At 38.8% G+C, this 20,980-nt stretch overlaps 1 protein-coding gene across 7 annotated transcripts in view; it reads right to left on the bottom strand.

Annotated features, from left to right (window-relative positions):
• LOC126368355 (muscle-specific protein 300 kDa) overlaps positions 1 to 20,980 on the bottom strand; it is a 200,724-nt gene that overhangs the window by 98,683 nt on the left and 81,061 nt on the right. For 5 of the 7 annotated variants that reach the window (XM_050012271.1, XM_050012270.1, XM_050012269.1 and 2 more), the window contains 12 exons: positions 20,373 to 20,747; positions 12,061 to 20,103; positions 11,906 to 11,980; positions 7,824 to 11,551; positions 7,566 to 7,743; positions 7,227 to 7,412; positions 6,799 to 7,146; positions 6,389 to 6,649; positions 5,835 to 6,305; positions 4,415 to 5,713; positions 2,385 to 2,558; positions 421 to 522 (listed from right to left, as the gene is read on the bottom strand). In XM_050012271.1, coding sequence (XP_049868228.1) covers positions 421 to 522; positions 2,385 to 2,558; positions 4,415 to 5,713; positions 5,835 to 6,305; positions 6,389 to 6,649; positions 6,799 to 7,146; positions 7,227 to 7,412; positions 7,566 to 7,743; positions 7,824 to 11,551; positions 11,906 to 11,980; positions 12,061 to 20,103; positions 20,373 to 20,747 — 15,240 coding nt within the window. The remainder of the gene's footprint in view (positions 1 to 420; positions 523 to 2,384; positions 2,559 to 4,414; positions 5,714 to 5,834; positions 6,306 to 6,388; positions 6,650 to 6,798; positions 7,147 to 7,226; positions 7,413 to 7,565; positions 7,744 to 7,823; positions 11,552 to 11,905; positions 11,981 to 12,060; positions 20,104 to 20,372; positions 20,748 to 20,980) is intronic. The other 2 variants (XM_050012274.1, XM_050012273.1) reach the window with 2 other exon arrangements.

Below are 20,980 nucleotides of genomic sequence, written 5' to 3'. Positions count from 1 at the left end.
TTATGATATTAAGTTATAAATTACAACAAAGTGGTAAAAGCTTCATATAATAATGTATATTCTAAAATACGTCAATTTTATTTATGATTGCATACATCTACTTGAGCTTTACTTTCGTGAAATATTTGATGTAAACTATTAATATCGAAAAATAAATTGTGCTTAATTATTTTTTATAATATTTTGCTTAATACTTATAATATCACGTAAGTGCTTAGTGCATATGGTGTTGGTGTTCTTAGCTTTTTCCAGTGTCTTAAGTGTACCGGCAACTTGCCATTGGCATCGATTCAGGTAGACAAAACTTTAGGTTGACAGATTTTTGTACTAAACCGTACAAAAATGGCGTCAAACTAAACAAAAGTAAAATTTTATCTGCTTGAAACGACATTATTGTATTAGTAAAGCATCGAACCTTACCTTTTGCTCTAAATCGGTCAACTTTTCGTTGAACTCAGGAGTATCCAAGCTCTTTATTATTGCGTCGATGCGCGGCGCAGTGCTAACATCGCTCACATGTTTCTATAAACAAACCATGCATGACAGACAACACACAGACGCACACTGTGCTATTAGTGGCAAAAGTGTGCAAACACAATAAGGCAGAAAAGATTCTACAGTTTGTAAAAACCAAGGTAAAAGTACCTTGGTCCTCAACAAAGTTGTAAAAGATTACGAAAAACGACATTGTAATCGAATAAAATATACAGGATTATCCATAAGGTAATCGTAATCATTTGCAACTAAGCCTTTGATTTTAGTAAGCTTCCTCTATTAGCAAAAGAAACGCCTTATGTTTTTTATAACGCAATTTCTTTCTTAAGTAAATAACGCATTAAATATTCAGGCGTTGACTTTGTTGAAATCTTTGAGGAAATCGATGTTAAGTTAATTTGTGTCCAAAAATAGCAACTGATATTGTCTTTTAGACATTATGTCAATTCTAAATACTTGTGACTGAAAGAGTACCCAAGCAAATACCAATTAATATTTAAACTTTATATATAATCCGGTAAAGACAATATCAGTTTGTTCAAGTTACTAAGTGAATCACTACAAAAAGCATTCAACAAAATGGTTATACCTTATCCCGTTAGTTAATACGTGCTTCTAACTACAAGGACCCTTTCTGCCTTATCTGTGCAAAATTCTTGTGATAATAACAATGTTAGCTTATGGATGCGTGTATTTATGATTGAGGATATTTTTACAATAACTCGCTTCGTAGAATTTACGCTGTTATATTTTATCTAAACTACGTGCTCTTGTGAAACACAATATTGTTATACTCGCCCAGCAGTAGGGACGTATATGGGCTGTTTATGTGTTAATACTTATCTTCGTGAATAACATCAATGTGCTAATTTACAATCCGCTTTTTCAAATAGTGTAGTTTATGAGTCAAGATGATTATTTATTTAAAAAAGTCGTACTTTAAAACCGGTCATTTAATAATCAGAAATGTTCTATAAATCGGACTTGACTGAAACGAATGCATATACTTTCTATGTACAACATAATTATTATACCTACTTACATATTTTTTGAGAAATGTGTTCCTTTTAATAAGATAACAACTAACCAATCTTCTTCTATCGTGTGGGTTGTAAAGTGAATGTGAATCTTAGCAACCCTATTGGCTGGATAGCTAGCCAATGTATTGAAAGTTATGAAATTTTTATTTTTTTAAATCGACGGATAGAAGTTTGGCTTCGGATATGACATTTGTACTATCATGATCACCAGTTTTTTGTTTTTTTTTACGTCACTTGTTGTTTTGTCGCAAATAGCATTCTACTTAGCCGGACAAATGGTGAGTGCCGAGTGCTCTCATCCGGAGTATTGATAGTAAATCATCTTGATTCATTTATAACCAGGTGCACAAAAATACATTGCCAACGACTATTTACAGTTTTTCAACTAACTACTCTACTATCTACCACTCAGGTTAGCTACTGAGCTTAGAAGACCTTACTTCAACTCGTTGGTTCTGTTCTTTTTGCAGACCTGGCAACTTGTCTTTGAAATTAGTGTTTAGTGCCATATCAAACAACATTCAGAAAGTAAGTAAACCCTACTTTAAATTCATCGACATATTTTTCTATAAATTGTTACAATAGGTATTTTAATTATACATTCTTGATTTTCGTAAAGAAAGCAAGGATAATTATCAAAAAAAGAGAAATTTTTAGGGGATAAATCAATTTTCAATAAGATTATCAAAATCTTTTGATAAGATCTGAGATCCTATTCCAAATCGAAAAGCGATTCGGTCTATTCCTTGACCCTTGGGCAACCCTAGAAGAACTAAAACAATTAGTACCACACATTCAAAAGGAAGTCAAGACATCAGAACTGAGGACAGTCCCAGAAGCGGCTAGTACCTGGTCGATGAGGTCCTCCAGACGGGCTCTGACGTGGAGCTCCCGCGGTGGGATCGGCAGTGGAGCGGTGTCTGCTGGAGAAGATGGCCGGGATACTGACGCCGCGGCGGCAGAGCATGCCGCCACAGCAGCCGATAGACGACCCTTCTCGGTTTGCAAGCGGTTGTGGAGAGCCTGAAAGAAACAGAAATGAGGGGACTTTCCAAGGACTTTCTACGTTCTTCAAAAACAATATAGATAGCGCTGTAAATGTTTTCCTTCGTTTAACATTCTTCTTATTCTGATATGTTTTTTCTCAACACAATCTCGATATATTTCAATAAGCGACTTTCCGGGCTATGTTCCTCAAAAACTGTAGATGGCGCTGTAATGATTTTTCTGCGTTTAACATACATACATACATAAACTCACGCCCGTAATCCCTAATGGGGTGGGCAGAGCCACAAGTAATCAAAGACAACTTGCAGCCACTGTTGATACGATGTTGTAAGCTGGATATGATGAACCTTATGGTGATAAGGGATCAGCCTATCGCCCATAACATTAGTCCATCATGTTAGAGCACACAATCCCTCTGTCGGTTTTTACGACATGCCCGGGAAGACAAGCAGCTGAACGTTTTCTATGTTTTTTATTTGCTCCCAGAACAGCATAGAAGCAAACATTCTGCGTTTAACATTCTAATTTTAAGGATAACAGACAATTGCATCTTTTATCTTTGATTTTGAGTATAAATTGTGATCCTTATTATGACGCCCAGGCACAGTTACATTTCTGCACTTTTCTTTTTTTTGCATTTTTTTTTACATTACCCATTATTATTCTGATGAAAATAAACAGAAGCAATATAGGTAGCAATATAATTATAATTGTTGTTTGTTGATTGTTGTTGTTGTTGATTGTTGTCAAGCAACAATTATTGTTACATATTTTATGTTTCTTCCATTATATAGTATTTTGGAATAATTATGTAATTAAAACACACAATAACGGGTTCTTATCGATATGTGACTCCCGTTATTTCGACACTGTTGCAAGTGCCGTGATTACGGGATGACACAATGTAAAATTATGTAAGTACGCGAGTAATGGGAAAATTGGCAATTGTCACGTTAAATCTCGACAGTGGCATCTATTTGGAAAGTTCCTTATTGAATAATGATCTGTGTCTGTTTATTTTTGTGTTCAATATTTATCTGTGATAGAGTTCGGATAACATTTATGAAACAAATAAAAGAGAAGGAGCAGGTCGTGTCGTATCGGGAGGTGAAGGTTTTGGCGGGAAGAAGAGAGGAATGGCGATTACTCAGATCTTAAATAGAGAGAGAGAGAGAAAGAGTTCGGAGGACGAGTAACATCTTAGTGTTATTTGTGCCCAGTTAATGGTAGGCTCACCCCTTATTACATGGGAATGGGGCTTAAACATAACATCGAGGAGCGGGTGCATCCCTCCTCTACCTCCCCTTTCGGATACAGGCGTGATGCTATGTCAAATATGTTTTTTATTGTTTTCAATGCCATAGTAAATTATCAGTTTCGATAGGCGATTGAGAAAAAAAAACATTTGAAACAAAATTGTGAAACTGCTCCGACCAGGGCACCGCCAAAATATATCTGCTATCAGCATAGTCAACTAATTCTGTTAATCTATCAATGGTAAATATAACATAACATAAACTGCCTATATACGTCCCACTGCTGGGCACAGGCCTCCCCTCAATCAACCGGAGGGGGTATGGAGCATACTCCACCACGCTGCTCCACTGCGGGTTGGTGGAGGTGTTTTTACGGCTAATAGCCGGGACCAACGGCTTAACGTGCCCTCCGAAGCACGGAATCATCTTACTTTTTCGGACAATCAGGTGATTCAAGCCTGAAAAGTCCTTACCAAACAAAGGACAGTCTCACAAAGTGATTTCGACAATGTCCCCATCGGGAATCGAACCCGGACCTCCAGATCGTGAGGCTAACGCTCTAACCACTAGACCACGGAGGCTGTAAATATAAAATTGTTTGTAAGTAAAACTCACCCTAGCTTTGTCCAAAAGTTCACGACCATGTGCAAGGCCGTCCACTGGGACGTCCAGCTCAGTGATCGCAGGTTCGCATTCATCCAAGTTATTAAGAATACTCTCCAGTGTATCTTCGTATTCCTTGAATTTAGCGAGACCTTCCCTGAGACGACGCTCAATCTGTAATGCGGTAGCCAGCAAGGATTTATGACTGTCATTCACGTTCTTCAGTTGTTTCCCAACAGTGTCGCGGATTGACGGAGTTGTCGCTTCGTAACGCTCAATCTGAGCCCGACCTTTGCCTTCCAACTCGTCGAGAGTCGAACGATACTTCTGAATATCATCAAGCAACACTGCATGTTGGGCCAATTGCTCTTCAGTCTGCTCCCTGTTCGAAATGTACAAGGAGTTGTGTGCCATAAGTTGGAAGGAGATTTGCAGCAGCCATTTCTCTGTATCCTGCAATGACTGGTGATACTGGTTGTAGTCTTTGATGTCAGATTCGAGCTCCGCCTTCTTAGCTGCACACTTAGCTCGCAAAGCATTACATTTCTTTTCAATTTCTGTAACGGCTTCCTTGACAGCCGGTTTCTTAGCCCATGAGCTTAGTTCTGCAGCTTCTCCCTTTAATCTTTCCAACTCAGGCTTCTTGTTGTCAATTTCGTCTTCAATATGCTTGTATTTTTCAAGTAAAGTCTTCATTTCACCAAGTTCACCGCCAGTTGGAGGTACTTTGTCTAAGTTCTGTTCTGTGTCCTTGATCCATTGGTTCATCTTATTCTTGGATTCTTCAAAGTCCTCCCATTTGCCGATAGCGGCCTTGAGCTGAGCAGTGATAGAGTTGAGATCTATCTTCAGTTGATCCCAGCTTTCTTGAAGCACTTTAACATCGTTTCTCAATCCATCTTGTTCTTCGGGTGGAGTGTTGTTAAGCGCTTTCTTGAAGGCTTCTTGTAGGACGACCAGTAAATGATGTCCTTCAGTCATTCTGTTGCTAACGAGTTTGATAGTTTCAAGTTTGTCTTTGGTTGTGTCAATGTCTCCTACTCCAACAGAGTCGTGGACAGTACCGTGAGCAGTTTCTAACCATTGCTGCAGTTCTTCCTTAGCTTTGATAAACTCTGTATGGTCTGACAGGTTTTTCTCGCCGTTGGAAACTAAACCTTGAATCTTGGTTAGTAGAGTGGTGTACTCAGTTTGCAAATTTACTGTTTTGTCACGAACCCAAGCGCAGGCACTTAGTTCCATAAGGTTTTCGCATCTGTCATTGAGTTCTTCTAAAACGTGTTTATTACCTAAGGCTTCAGCAAGCAGCTCCTGTTAATGAAAAAATATTACCTCTATTATAATCAACATTTCAGTTTTAATTTTTTTTATTACAAAAGTTAACACTCAGAAATGTGTAGGTACAATATATATTTAATAATTAAGTACTCACGCGGCACTTCTCGAGATGCTCCGGGGTGATCTTATCAACTTTTTGGACTGCTTTGAGCTTATTATCGAAGTCCTTAACCCACTTGGTCATCTTATCTGACGTCTCCAAGAAGTCCGACCAAGCCGATAAGCATTTCTCCAACAACTTCTTCGTGTCTTTGCAGATCTGTTGAAGGTTCTCCCATTCAATCTTCAGCTGTTTGATTTCCTGGTTGATATTATCCTTGCCTTCATTGCCTGTAGTTTCCAAAACAGCTTCACTAAGACTAATGGCCTTTTCCAACAATGCTTCTCCTTTAGGCAAAGAGGCTATGATGTTGTTAACATTCTTCAGTTTCTTCTGAACTTCTTCCTTCTCGCCATGAGAGTCAGAGCATTGCTGGATTTCTATCTTGCAATTGCGAATCCAGTCGTAGAAGTTATCGTAGGATTCCTTGTATTGAATGTGAGAGTTGACGTACTCCTCCAATTTCTAAAAGCAAAGTACATGTTTACATTTACATATGACACATTTTTTTCACTAGCATATTTCTTGTGTAAAAAGTTGATACTTACGCCAATCATATCATTTACAGTCTTCTTGATATCGTCATAACGTTTCAATGTATCTTCAATTTCCTTAGACTTCAAAGAACCATCTTCCTTTAGTTTTTCGTTTAATCTCTTAACGAGATCGCTGTGAGAGTCGATATCTCTATTGAAGGTCTTGAACTTTTCTAGCTTAGCTTTTTTCTCAGATAAGTCGTTGAGTAGGGAATCATCCGATTGTATCTTTTGATCAATATCATCGAGCCACTCAACCAGTAGTTTGTGTATCTGAAATGTAATTTACATTATTAAATAAATAACATAACAAAAACTTTATTGCACAAACAGAAAATAAACAATAGATTTGTATTTTGTAGATATGCTGCTTCAACAGACTTACATAGTCTTATCTTAATATAGTTTTCAATGTCACTTACCTTAGATATGTCGTCAAACTGAGACGCTCTATTTGTTAGCTTGTTACGAACATCTTGCAAATCAGCAATCAATTTATCGAACTCTTGCTTCAAGTTGTCCGTATCTTCTTGAATCTTAGCAGCTCCAGCTTGTTCAGTATTCATAATAACCTTCTCTTTCAACTCAAGAAGGTATCTAAGTTTGTTTTGACCCTGTTCCAAGGACTGACGCAGTAGTTTAACAGTATTTAGCTTGTTGTTAACTTCTTGAAGGTTGTTGGGTATTTCAGCACACTGGTTGAGTTTCTCTCGAGTCCTGTCAAGCCAGTCTTGGCATTCTCCGTACAGAGCGTTGTGTTGTTGATGTTCCTAAAGAAATAATTACAGATATAGAAACATTGGCAAGAAAAACAGAATTTTGATTAACAACATTTTGGAAGTTTTTATACCTGGTAATGAAGTTCAAGTCGCTTCATAACTTCTTTAGCCAGAGACAGCAAAGCATTGTACTTGGTGGTAATTTGAGTAATTCCATTGGAAATTCTTGTATCTGAGCACGTCTCTAGTAACGTCTGCGCGCGCATATTTAGCTTGTCTAAATCTGCCTGCCAATCGAACAGCATTTGCAAATGTCCCTGTAATGAAAATAAAAAATATATTTGATATCTTCTAACAGTTTTGGAATAAGGTGTTTGAAAACATACTGAGCGTATCGATCAATAACTAAGGAAAAATAATATTACAACTTTAAAGGGTTTCAAATATCAAAATTTTGTTAAAAATGTCACCTGGAATTCCTCAAGAACGACCTTCTTCTGTTCTAAGCTGTTTTGCAGCTTGTTGAACGATTGCACGAGTATTTCAGTCTTCGACAACCAATCCAAGGCTTCCTTGTACTGCTCTTCGTATTCCGTCCACTTGACGATACCTCCTTCAATCAATGCTTTAGTGTTGTTCAGCTGCTCACTAAAATTAAAGTCCCAATATAATTAGTATAATAAAGACAAGAAAAAAATATTGTTGTGAAAACATAATGGGCTACTTACACGTAGGTATCGTACTCCTCTTGCAATAGAGCTACTTCCTCCTCAATTTCCTCTCTATCTTCATCATCAGCTAAACCACAGGAAATTTCACCTTGCTCAAGAGCCTTTTGCAGTTTCACTTGACCCTCGGGCAATTCGCTTTCCAATACCTTCAACTGTGATATCTTACTGCTGAGTGATTCTTTGTCACCAGTTGCGTCAGAGCACTTACTCAGTCTTTCTTTAGCAGCTCTAATCCATTGGACGAAGTCTGTACCAGCATCGATAAATGCTTGGTGCTGTTCAACTGTTTCTTTCTGTTTCTCATAAAGATCTTTAGCCTGTTTTGATAACGTTTCGTATTTGCTGGTAATTTCAGATGCAGGAGCTTGTTGCATAAGTTCTGAAGCCTTAGATGTTACAGACTGAATCATAGGTTCAAACGAAACGATATCTTGAACAATATTGTTTGTTTGACGAAGTGTGGCTTTTCTCTCGCCCAAGCTAAGGCCAGTAGTGAGACCGGCTAATCGATCTTGACCCTTTTTAGACTTGGCGACCTTTTGCTCACATACTTCTTGGAGTTTTGCTTCTCTGTCGGAGATCCATTGCTGTAGCTGTGAATAGCTAGAGCTGTAGTCAGCCCATTGCAATAATGCAGTCTCGAGATGAACTTTAGCTGTCGTCATTTTCTTGACAAGACGATCCCATTCATTTTGAAGTTCTTTCAATTCTGTATTGATCCTATCTTTACCATCAGATCTGGTGTTTCTTAGAACCTTTTCTCCGCTGTTGACTGTAGCATGAACAAGATTCTGGCCTTCTTCACGTCGTTTTAATAAGTCTTCAATTTGTTCTAGACGCTTCTGTAAATTTTCTTTACTACTGTTGCTTCCGGCGTCACTTCCGCTACGGATGATTTCCCAAGCATCGTCTATCCATTTCTTAGTCTTAGCATAGTTATTGTCATAATTCTGATGTTGTTCGTAGTTTGTCTCAACCTTCTTAAGAACATCATTGGCCATATTTACCAGTACTTGATACCTAGAGTTTAAGTGTCTCAGTTGGTTGTTCACGTACGTGTCCAGGTGTGAGGATAATAGGCCAGCAGCGGAAGCATTGAATTTGTCTATATCTGCTTTACCCTTTTGCAACTGATCGACTATTTCTTTGACTTCATTAACTTGAGCACCCTTTTCTTTAGCGGTGCCTAATAAAGCAAGCTTATGATTCTTAATATGAATCTCTTTTTGTTGCAGCCAATCAGACAACCTTTCATACTCATCCTTGTACTCGCGCCATTGGTTGACAGTGTCTTCTAGTTGACTCTTTTGTTGCTTGATTTCATTGAATAAGGCATCAAAGCTTTCTTTAAGGGCTTTCATTTCGTTTTTGATGATAGCCTGTCCTTCAGGAGAGGTACTGGCTAAGACAACTTCTCCAGTATGTTGCAGATGTTCAAGTAACAACTCTCCTTGCGCTTGCTTATTGATAAGAGCTTCTAGAGGGGCAACTGAGTTTTCAATAGCCAACTTATCGCTCAATGGTTTTGACTTCAAAGATGGAACTTTTTCTCGAGCTCTACCGAGCCATTGGATAAGTTCATCATGAGCTTCTTTGTACAATCTATGATCTTTGTATTGTTCTTCGCGATCAGCAAGAAGCTTCTTGATCTTATCGTAAAGGGAGTCAAACTTATTCAAAGTCTCTTGTGCTTTAGAAGCAGCTTGATTTTGCTGGCCGCTGGCAACCATCTCTGCGGCTTTAGCTTTAAGGGTGTCTACATCAATTCGGTCACAACGTGCTTTTTCTTCGACTTCCTTAAGTTTTTCAAGTTGGGCTCTCTTATCTGACATTGATGTTTCGTATGGTGACAACTGAGCAAGCATAGTTTCGAGATAACTATTACTCTTTTCGATAAGCTGTATCTGTTCCAAGAAACCGGCCCATTTAGTTACTGAGTCGTCAAGCATGTTTTTGGTTTCAATCATTCTAGAAAGTAAGGCAGACCATTGTTCTTGCAAAGCTAGTAGGGCATTGTTGATAGCTTCATGTCCAGCTGGCGCGGTGTTAGCCAACACATTTTGGGCCAACTCTACCAGTGACTGAACTTTAGTAAATCCTTCATCCTTAGCAAGCAACAGATTTTGTATCAAAACCAGTTTGGTCTCCAAGTCATCTTGAGAACAAGAACTCAAATCAGCGCAATAGTCCAATTTGTCTCGTAGTTCTTCGATCCATTGTGAACATTCAGTGACATTGCTCGCAAATTCTTGATGTGTCTTAACGTACTGTTGCCATCTGTTGGTAAGGTCTTTCACCTTTTGAGAAAGAGCCTGATATTTGACAGCAAGGTCTGATATCTGAGTACCACGAGGTCCAAGTACGCCGGTGTATAAGTTCTGTGCTTTCTCTGTAATGTTGTCAATTTCGAGTTCTTTAGCGCGTACTTCACCTTGCAGTTCCTGGAATTTCTTGAACTGCTCCTGTTTTTCAGGCAAACTAGCCTTCAGGTCCACCGCATGGATCTGTGTATCGGTATTCCGGATCCAAGCCAAGCACTGATCTTTCATATTCTCATATTCATTCCATTGCTGGATCTTATTCTCCAGGGTTTCAATAGTCTTATTTATGAATGAGACTAATCCTTCCCATTCTTGATGAGAGGCATCTATCTGGTTTCTGATATTTGCTTGACCGTTGCTTATAGTTCCCGGCAGAACTTTTTCGCCTAAAGAACGTATTTTATCAATACGACTCTTTTCTTCAGGCAGACTGTGTTGCAATGTTTTCAGTTTTTCACAATTGCTGCTCAAAGCTACTCGCTCTAGATTTACATCACCCCAGAGTTGGGCTGTGTTGTGCGTAGCTTCTACCCATTCCTGCAAGTCCATAACAGCTTTACTATATTGTTGATGGTTATTGACTATAGCTTCATATTGTTCAACAAACGATTTTGCTCTTGTAAGGATAGTATCGTGTCTTTGTTTAAGCTGGTTGATTTCTTTTGCAATTTCTTTGTTTCCGTCAGGCAAAGTCTGAGAGCGTTCTTCCAAGTTAGAAATGTCTTGTTGATGAGCTATGGCATCTTGCAAGAATGTTCTGTAGACATTAAGTTGATTGCGTTTCTCATCGAGAGTTGCCTTCAATTCAATCTCCTTAGGCAGATTCTTCTCGGCGGTGGTCAACCATTGCTGAACGCTCTTCAAATTATCTTCAAAGGACGACCACTTGTTCAGTTCAGAGTCTAAGTCCCTCTCAGCTTTAGTTATGTTGTCAAACAGGTTATCCAAAGCTTGTTGAATATCGTGCAGTTGCTGTTCAATCAGATCCTTGCCCTCTGGTGATGTTGAAGGATATAATTTTTCACCTAATTCGAAGGTATTATTGACCAGAAGAGTAGCATTACGGCGTTGACTAAGCAAGTCATTAAGACTCTCCCGCTTAGCACTGATACCTTCAGGAGTATTAGACAAATTCTTCTGGCATTCGTCGAATTTGTGTTGTGCTGCCTTAATCCAATCTGTGCATTGGTTGTATTTTTCTTGATACGCGTTATGGTCATTGACAGCTTGTTCACATTTCTTGACAAGTTCCTTCGCTGTTGATTGCACAGATTGGAATCTTGATGTCATTTGTTGTAGATTCATAGTGATTCTCGTATCATTGCAGTTTTCTATAAGATCACTAAATTCATCGGTCAATTTGTCGACGTCATTTTCGGTCTTCTTTAAGTTTGCCAATATAGCCTGTGAAAGCCCAATATATTAGTGAATAGGTGATAGTATTGTAAATATTTATATTATTAATTTATTAAACTATACTACGACAACTAACATTAGTAACGTCATTAAGAGTAGAGGTCGTGTTGTGAGATTTGTGAGGTAAGTACCTATTACCAAAACGCCCACTACGATTAGTATTTATTTTTCTTATTCCAACCAGTCCCATTAAAATAGAATAAGTAGCTACGCAAGTACAGTACGAGTATTTGATTTTGTTAGAACTTCCCAATAATATTAACCGTGAAATTAGACCATCTACTGAAAATTAGACTAAGTCCTACAATGCTGATGTCGAGAACTTTGTTCTCAAAATCTTACTTGATCCAAGGCTTCGCCAAATCTTATGGTCGTGCTCAAATCATTTTCGTGATTATCAATCGCTTTACATAAATCCTGTTCAAAATTTATCATGTTGAAATATCAGATTGAATTAAAAGTTTCAAATAAATAATAAAATTAAATGGACTACATACCTGATACTTGTTGAGCTGGTCCACCTTCTCTTCTAAAGTAGCTTTTGGGGTATAAGTCTTCAAGCTCATCTCCGTATCACTCAACCAGTGTTGCAAACGCTCATTAGCACTATCGAATTCGATCCATTGTTGTATCTTGTCTTCAATGCCTCGCTTTACATCATGGACAGTTGCTGTGAATTTCTCCAAATCAGCCTTAAGCAAAGCGAGCTCTCTTGACATACCTTCTTTGCCTCTAGGCGATAACTTTGCTCCATTGTTTTCGATCAAATCAGACAAAATCTTTAATTTGTTGTTTCCTGTTGGAATGGCGTCTAATAATTCTTGTATTTTACCTAATTTTCCTTGTAAAGCAGCTTTGTTGCCAGTAAAGTCTGACAGAAGGTGAAGACGATCCCACAAATGCTTTTGGTAGTCTTGTAACGACTTCTGCTGGTCACCGAACTGCTGATAGATGTCAAATGTAGTTTCGTGCTTATCAACAATTGAGGACAATCTGTTTGTAAGAGCATTGTATCTGTCCCACACAGACTGAATAATTTTATTCATTTCGTCACCTTCTCCCTTGCCTGAATGAAGATTGGCAGCGACACTCTTTGCCTTTTCAGTAACGGTTTCAATCACTCTCTTATGTGAACCAATTTCTTGTAACAAGGTTTTGTTCTTAAGAAGTTTTGATTTGATTTCTTGAGCAGAGTTCAACACAGCTTTCTCTTCTGCCTCGACAATTTTTTCTTTCTCGTCTAACCACGATAACGTTTGTTGTAAGACGTCTTGGTAACTAGACCACTGAAGTGTTTGAGACTCATACTCCTTTTGTTGTTGAAGAATAGTGTCATTCAGTTTGTCCCATCGTTCTCTGAGAACTCTTATTTCAGAACGGATATTTTCTCTACCATTAGCGGCAGTTTCAGGCAGAACTTTATCACCAGCCGTTGTCAAGATACCAATCTTGTGTTCACCGTTGTCTCTTTCAAGTAAGAACACTTGAAGCTTGTTGCCTTTACTTTCAATGCTGAGTTTGTCTTCTTTTGTCACCATCTGGGATAATTGTTCTTCTAAAGGCTTCAACCACGCGTCAAATTCATTGCGTAATTGAACGTATTTCTTATGGTCAGTGACTAGTTCAGACCAATGATTGACGATGTCCTTAGAAATTAAATGCAATTGTTGATAGCGGCTACTTATTTGAGTCACAAGTGGTTTTAGACGTTCGACCCCGCTAAGTTGAATAAGACTGTGAGATTCATCAACAAACGCATCAATTTCTTTTTCCTTGGCGTTTATTTCATTACGCAAGTTAACGTATCTTTGCAGCTGAGCTTCTTTTTCCTGCAGAGTTGAGCATAGACTTTGGTCACGACATTTAGATTCCATATCTTTAAGCCATACAGTAATCGACTCTATTGAAGAATCAAACTTGTTCCAAATCTCTAAGGTGTGCTTTAACTTCTGTTCAGATGTTTCAATACCGTCTACCGCATTGCGTAGTTGTTCAAGCAGGTTATCGATCTCGGCCTTGATAGCAGCGTTGCCGGCTTCAGAAGTGCTCTTGCTGACGGAAGAGAAAACACTTCGAATCTCGTCTAATTTGCTTGAGCCAACTTTTTCAATATCTTTCATGGCAATTGCAGATTGAAGTTTCCTTATTATTTCAGGCTTTTCACCAGTAGCATTTTCAATGTCAAGTAGTTTTTCTGACTGGGAGCCTAGCCATTCCTTGTATTGTTGGATGAGGCGCACAAGATCTTCGTGCCTCTTTACGCAGTCTTCCAAATTATCAGAAAGATTTTGAGACTTTGTAACGATGTTTTGGAAAAGTTGTTTGATTGACTGCAAATATACATTCAGGGAAGCATCGTGAGTTTGATCAACTAACTGTTGAGCTTTATCGCATACGGACTCGACTAGTTGTTGATGGGCCATTATTTCTTGATGCATTATCTTGTGATTCTGCAACTGAGCTTTCTTTTCTTCAAGAGACGCCTTCAACTCTGTGTGACGTTGCATGGCTCTCTCAACATCTTTCAACCACTTAGTCAGCTGTTCTTGAGCCAAAGAAAAGTCTGAAAACTGGAGGAGACACTGATCCAGTTTATTAACTGTCTCTTGGAAACTGTCACCAAAGCTGTCCCACAAAGTCCGTATCTTACGAATCTTTTGGCGTATGAACTCACGGCCATCAGGGCTAGTATGTGTATAAAGTTTCTCGCCTAAACTTAAGAATTCTTCAAAAGCAGGAGTCTTTTTGTTCCTCGTTTCATACAGTTCCTTCGCTTTGTTTTGCTTTTCTTGTAGCACGGCATAATCACCAACAATTTCATTTAGATCTTGTAGCTCACCGAGCATGCCCATCAACCATTTTTCCATATCATCATATTCGTTTTCGAAAGCTTGGTGTTCTGCTACAAACATTTCATATTTAGAAATGATTTCATTCACAAGGTTATTCAAGGTATGGTATCTTGTAGCCAATTTTGATGTCTTGCTGCTTAATTCTGATTCGCTGGCAACGTTTTGTTTGCTGTCTGTCAACGCAGCGAAATCAGTAGCTCTGGTAGCGAGCTCACTTTGAATTTCCTTTACCTTCTGCAAATGAGCTATCTTAGCTTCTAGATTACTCTTAAGACTTTGATCACGTACTTGATTTTCCTTTATTTTCAGCCATTCCTCAAGTTCATCAAGAGTCTTCTGGCTTTCAGTCCATTGTTTCAAAGTTTCTTTCAATTTCTTATCTTGTTCCTTACATTGTGTTGCAAATTGGTCCCAAACAGCTTTAAGCTGTTCGTATTCACTAATAAGCAAGGGTTGTCCGTTAGAACTGGTGGATTTCAAAACTGTGTCTAGCTGGGATTTGAGAGCATTCAAATCGCTATCGATATTTTGAGCCTTAGTCATAACTTTTTCTATAGCTGTAATTTTAGAGTCGACGTCTTCTTTCTGTGTAACACCTCCGTAGGAGAGGAGACTGTTTTCAGCAACAATATGGTTAAGACGATCGCGAATATCTTCAAACATTTGGACATATTTTTCGTGATCACCTACATTAGATTCACAAGTAGCAACTCTTTTTGCAAGTTCCTTACCCATATTTTGGTATCTATCAATGGTTTTGGAAAGGCTTTTTTCGGCTTCCTCGTCTGGCATCATTTTGATTTTCTCAGTCAACTGCGAAAGCATGGACTGATGTAATTCAACTTCTTGGTGTAAAATCTTAGTGCCATGAAGTTGAGCTTTCTTTTCCGGAAGAGTAGGACATAACTTGAACTCTCCAAGTTCGTTTTCTTTGTCGCTAATCCATTTTTGTACTTGGTTGAAGGTATCATCGAAAGACGATCTCTTGTTGATTGTTGTTTCAATATCTTTAATAACATTGTTCAGTGAATCAACAGAGTTTTCAAAGTAATCTCTTAGAGATCTAAGCTCATTTCTTATTTGTTCACGTCCTTCGGGGGTTATACCACTGAACAGAGCTTCGCCTGATTCAATAGCGTTATTGAGCAATTTCTGACCATTTTCTTTGTTGTCATTTAGCCTTTTTACTTGTTCTAGATCTGTTGACGTTGGTTTTAAATGTTTGCTCATAGCTGCTACGTCACTGATTTTGTTATTAGCGTCTTGCAACCACGTCTTAAATTCAGCAATCGATTTGTCATACTTTCCTTTGTTATCCTTCAAATCTTTGAGTCTATTCAAATGGCTATCCATGAATTTTCCAACAGCCTGGTATCTTGTCATTAAGTGATTGACATACTGTACGACTCGTGAGTCAGGATTACGAGCTAAGATTTTCTCGCCAATTTCAGTAAGTTTGTTGATTTCATCTCCATAATTCTTGACTTCTTTGTTTAGACTTTCAATTTCTTTGATTTTGTCGTCTATCTCACTAAGGTTCAATAAATTAGCAGCTTCTAACCTTACTTTATTTTCTTTAACCTTTAGCCATTCTGATACATTTTCTAGTAAAGTTTCGTACTCTTGCCAAGCGTCAATATTTTCCCGTAATCTAGTCTTTATTTCTTGATAATTGGCGTTTAGTACATCAAGATTTTTCTTTGCTTTTTCTGTCTGTACGGCCGCTTCTTGAGCAGTAGCTGGTTCAGCTACAACACGAAGAATTTCGCAGGCTTCTTGAAGTTCTACTACTTTCTTCTGACAATCCGCAATGCCATTTTCCACGTCAGTCAATGCAGCATTCTTCACTTCTAAGTTGTATTTGTCACTGTTCACGTCAGGCATACACCATCTCGTTTTGTCGTCTAATATTTTCAGATTTCTATTAAACATGGCAAGTTTGTCAGTAAACAGTTTTTGTAGGAAGGTAAGGAGGGTTGTCTCTGTTTTGTTTGCGTGCACAAGTACACTTTCAAATCTCTTCTGTAATGAACTCAGTTCCTTCGGTACAAGAGATTCGTAGAATCCGGGATAGTTAGCATTCATTTCAGATACATCTTGAATCAAATTGTCAATTTCGTCGTTCAGATTCTGCAATTCTACCTTGCATGCCTGACATTTCTTCAGCCGATCCAAAATTTTTGCATTATCGCCGGTCATGTCATCGCATTGGATAATATCATCGCGGATTTTACTAACGTTATCTGATAGCCGCTTTATCTTGTCCTTTAGTTTGTTTTCCTTAGATTCTAACGAGGATACAGCTCCTTCCAAGTTATTTGCTAGTTGTTGCAGGGCTTCAAACTCATTATCCAAATAATCAATGATTGATGAAACTTGTCCCATAGGGATGTTTTTATTCAAATTGGTAATTTGTTCACATTTAGCTTTGATACTGTTCTTAAGACCTAAATACAAAGGCAATTCTTCCTTGTACTTGGTAAGATGATTTTGGCCGAATCTGATTTCAAGGTTGTCACAAGCATTAGCCAAGTTCTGACCAGTTTCGCTCAGCCATGTTACAACTTGGTTCTTTGTGTCATCAATTTGTCTCCAAACGATAAGTTGAGATTCTAGGTCCTGTATCCTCTTAATGATGGCGTCATTTACTTTCTCCCAGTGTGTCTGGGAAGTAAGGAATGCTTCTTCTAGTGGACTTGTGTCAAATCCTCCCAAAGTTGACGCTTGTTTTAACACTGACTGCTTGATAACGTCCATTTGGTCTAATAAGCCCTTTGATCGCTTCAAGATCTCATAAGCTTTCTTGGCCTTGTCAAGAGCCTGAGCCGTCTGTACATAATCGTTAGGAGCATCTTTGCAGTCGTTATACAACTGCTCAGCTCGGCCCATTTCCCTGTCAAAGGCAACAGTGAAATTCTTAAGTTCTTGTAGTGTTGAAGACAAAAGGATATATCTGTTCTTGGTATCACGAACGGAATTTACAATTTGGTCCCAATTATTATCTGCAGCAGATAAAGCGTTTTGAATAGTTCCCATATTTGGTTGATCTTCCCTCATTAGATGCAGACCTTCTTCTCTTAATTCTTTGCGTATCGATTGCTTCTCTTTCATTTCAGAATCAAGTTTATCTAATTGTTCGGACATATCCTGGATTGTGGCTTCAGTCAAAGGTACTGGCTTCTGAGCCATGTCGTTTAATACCGACTGAACGTTGTGCAATACCTCAGCCAAAGCATTGTGCTGAAGGTTGAATTTGTCCCATCGAGCGCCGACTTTCTGTACTAAGTCTCTCTTCGAAGTCACTTGGCTAAGTAATTGTTCAGCTCTTGTCTCAATTTCCTTTACTAAACTTGTAGGTGACATAATTCGGCCGGTGTTTTGGTCGGTAACCTTAATTCTTTGCGGTCCATCAAGGAGCGCTACATTGCTCTTCCACTCTGGCACCTTAGTGATGACATTAACGAGTTCTTGTCGCAATACTTCATAACTTTCTGGTGTTAGTTTAGGGCCATCAATCTGATACTGAATATGACCTAGCTGCTGCTTAGAATCTTCGTACCAGTTTAAAAGATCAGACCACTTTTGCAGGACTCCTTTGTTTTGTTGGATATTATTTTCAATAACTTGGTAGTGTTGAGCAATATTCGTGTATGTCTCACTTAATGAGCGTGACTCATCTGGGTGGGAAGAAAGCGTCATGTTCTTGATTTCATTGTAGATGTCAGTGAATTCAGGTTCCTTAGCCGCGTGCTCTTGTAAGAGAACGTGCATGGATTGTAACGCTGGCTCAACTTTGTCAGCACTTATTTGATCATAGCTTTCTGTCTTTCTTCTGAAATCAGTAATCCAGTTGTCAAATGTATGTAGCTTAGTCATAAATTCTTGACGAACAATGATTTTATCTGATAATTCGTTTACTCTTGACCTGACAGTGTCAGCAAGAGCATTTGTTCGTTGTTTGATGTCAGATACTTTATTCTTTAAGAGATTAGCCCCTTCAGGTTGAATGTTATGACAAATATTATCACAACTTTGCGATAAGCTGATAATCTTGGCTTGTTGCTGAGAAATCTCATTTCCAAAGGACTTCAGTTTGTTCAACTCTCGGTCCAATTTTTCAACTTGAGGCGAATCAATTGAAACGCTGCGAGCACTTAGCAATTTTTCTCCATTTTCAATCCAAGCCTCCAATTTCTCAGCATCACGTTCAAAGTTCTCCCAGTTATTAACGAGTTTGTCTAGCTTGTTATTCCATTGGTCTCCTAAGTCATGGACTACTGCCCATCTGGAATGGATAGCGTCGACTTCATCAGGTGCACTAGTTTTGCCCGACAATTGGTGGCTGACGCTCGATAAGATCTGTAAGTTCATAAGCTGTTTATCACAATCAGTGATCAGAGCTCTAGACTGTTGTTGTAATTGCTGTGCTTCAGGCAATGTGCTGGGCTTAGGTACGTTGGCAAGCTTCATTTCAGCTTCTTCAATCCATGGCTTGATTTCAGCAACACCCTTCTGATACTTTTGCCAACTAGCCAAATCATGTTCGACTACTTTTGTCTGTTGTTCCGTGGATCTTTGCAGATCAGCCATCATCTTTTCTAACATATGTACTTCACCTTTTAATCTGTTAGCATCTTGTATACGGTGTTCAGATGCCAATCTGGACCCTTGCTCAGCAACGCCCCTGATTATTCCTAACTTCTCTGCAATAATCTTTTGCAAAGCCTGTGACTTTTCTACACGTTCTTCAGGGGTTATATTTTCGGTCTGAATTTGAGAAATTATCGCAGGGCTTTCTTTTCTAATCCATTCTCGAACATGTTCCAACTTATGTTCAATCTTGACCCATTCTTCGTTGAACTTTTCTAAGTGTTCAACTTTAGTTTGCACCTCATCTTGGACTCTGTCTATCTTGTGTTCAATGGCTTGTAGATCTTTCTCTATTACAGGTTTTGGTTTGTTAGCAGTAAGTTGCTGTAATTCAGCATAAGTTTGTTGTAGTTGAGGCAGTCTTTCAGACTTAGCTTTAAGCAAATCAGCGCTAAGAACCTTGGTGTCTTGAAGTTCGCGGCTGATATTAGTCACACCGAGTTCTAGGCCAGGGTGAGCAACATAGCCCTCAATCTTGTCCAAATCTGACAGCAATTCGTCTTTTTGGTACTCATAGTTGGACCAGACTTTTTGTGTGTCACGGAGTTTGTGGAGACGGTCAGTAGATGTTTCATAGGCAGCGTTCCAGCCAGTTTCGAGGTTGCGGACATCTTCTCTGACGAAGGCTGGTGCGTTGGCATCCTTGATGAGGTCCTTGCCGCGTTGCAACATAGACATGACAGAAGGTCGGTGGCGGTCGAGTTTCTGTACAGCTTGCTGCTGTTCCAACACCAGTTGCTCCACGTGTTGCAACGAATGTGGCTCCGGTTCAACCATTGCTTGTTTCTGAGCTGTCTCCAGTATGCAAATAACTTCGTGCACCTCGCGTCTGTATGTATAGCATCTTGTGTACGTCTCTGTCTTGATCATGGTGATTTCGATTGTAGGGATTAGGTTCTTATATCTGGAGATGAGGCTTTCCAACTTGAGTTGTTCTTCTTGAGCCTCCCCTTCGGAGCAGTGGTTAGTAAGCATATCCAACGTTTGGACGAGCCATTTCATGTCTTCGCGTTTACGGTCGGCTTCGCGGCAGATGTTCTAAAATAAAATTGTCATTAGAAAATTGCCTAAACAAACATAATAATTAGAAAATACTTGGAAAAAATAAAGTAAAAAGAACTAAACATAAGATCTACCAACAATCATTACCATCAATTCCCTTAGCTGCATCCACAGAAAGCATATTTGACAAAATCATTATAATCATTACGAAACACTTAAGTATTCACAAGGCAGTATAGCACTAATATAAAATCTTCATTTATAATAATCCATTCAATGGTTCTTTTATTATGACTACAACTCACCTGGAAAATCGTCTTCTCCCGTTCAAACGCTTCAGCGGAGTCTACTTCACGCACGATGCTATCCATAGTCTTATCGACATGCTCCATCCATCGCTCCATCTCCTTATACTTCTCTCTATATGCATCCCACTTCGCTGGGATCCTTTGCAACTGAGACCTGAAGTGTTCCACTCTATGAACAGTACTCTCCCATTGCTGTTCGCATTTTCTCAACTCCTCTTCAAGAGAAGTGTCGCCGGTCTGGTGGGTGTAACTGGTGGCTATTTTATGTAGGTTTTGCAGACAATGCTCCACTTGCATGACCTTGCCTTGGTTGCGGAAGTACTCCTCGTTTCTTATGAGGATGCCGTCTGCATCATCGCTCTGGTTGTATGCCTTTGTGAAGAAATGTTTAATATTAAAATAACAGTATTTTGCGTGTCTATTCTGGAGGTACAAAAAGGTAACGTGGAAGCAATTCATATAAAAGCAATAGACTTTACTAAGCAGTGTAAAATGACAACAAATGTCAAATAGCAATAATGTTTTTTGAAACTGCATCAATGTGGCCTTTTAACCTCCTGTTGTAATGTGTCAATATATTTTATGGCAAATACTTATAGTTTTAA

The sequence above is a fragment of the Pectinophora gossypiella genome, chromosome 7 (genome assembly GCF_024362695.1).
Source record: "Pectinophora gossypiella chromosome 7, ilPecGoss1.1, whole genome shotgun sequence".
NCBI classification, from domain to species: Eukaryota; Metazoa; Arthropoda; class Insecta; order Lepidoptera; family Gelechiidae; genus Pectinophora; species Pectinophora gossypiella.
The sequence above is the reverse complement of the archived record's forward strand: the minus strand, read 5'-3'. Positions and strand labels throughout refer to the sequence as shown.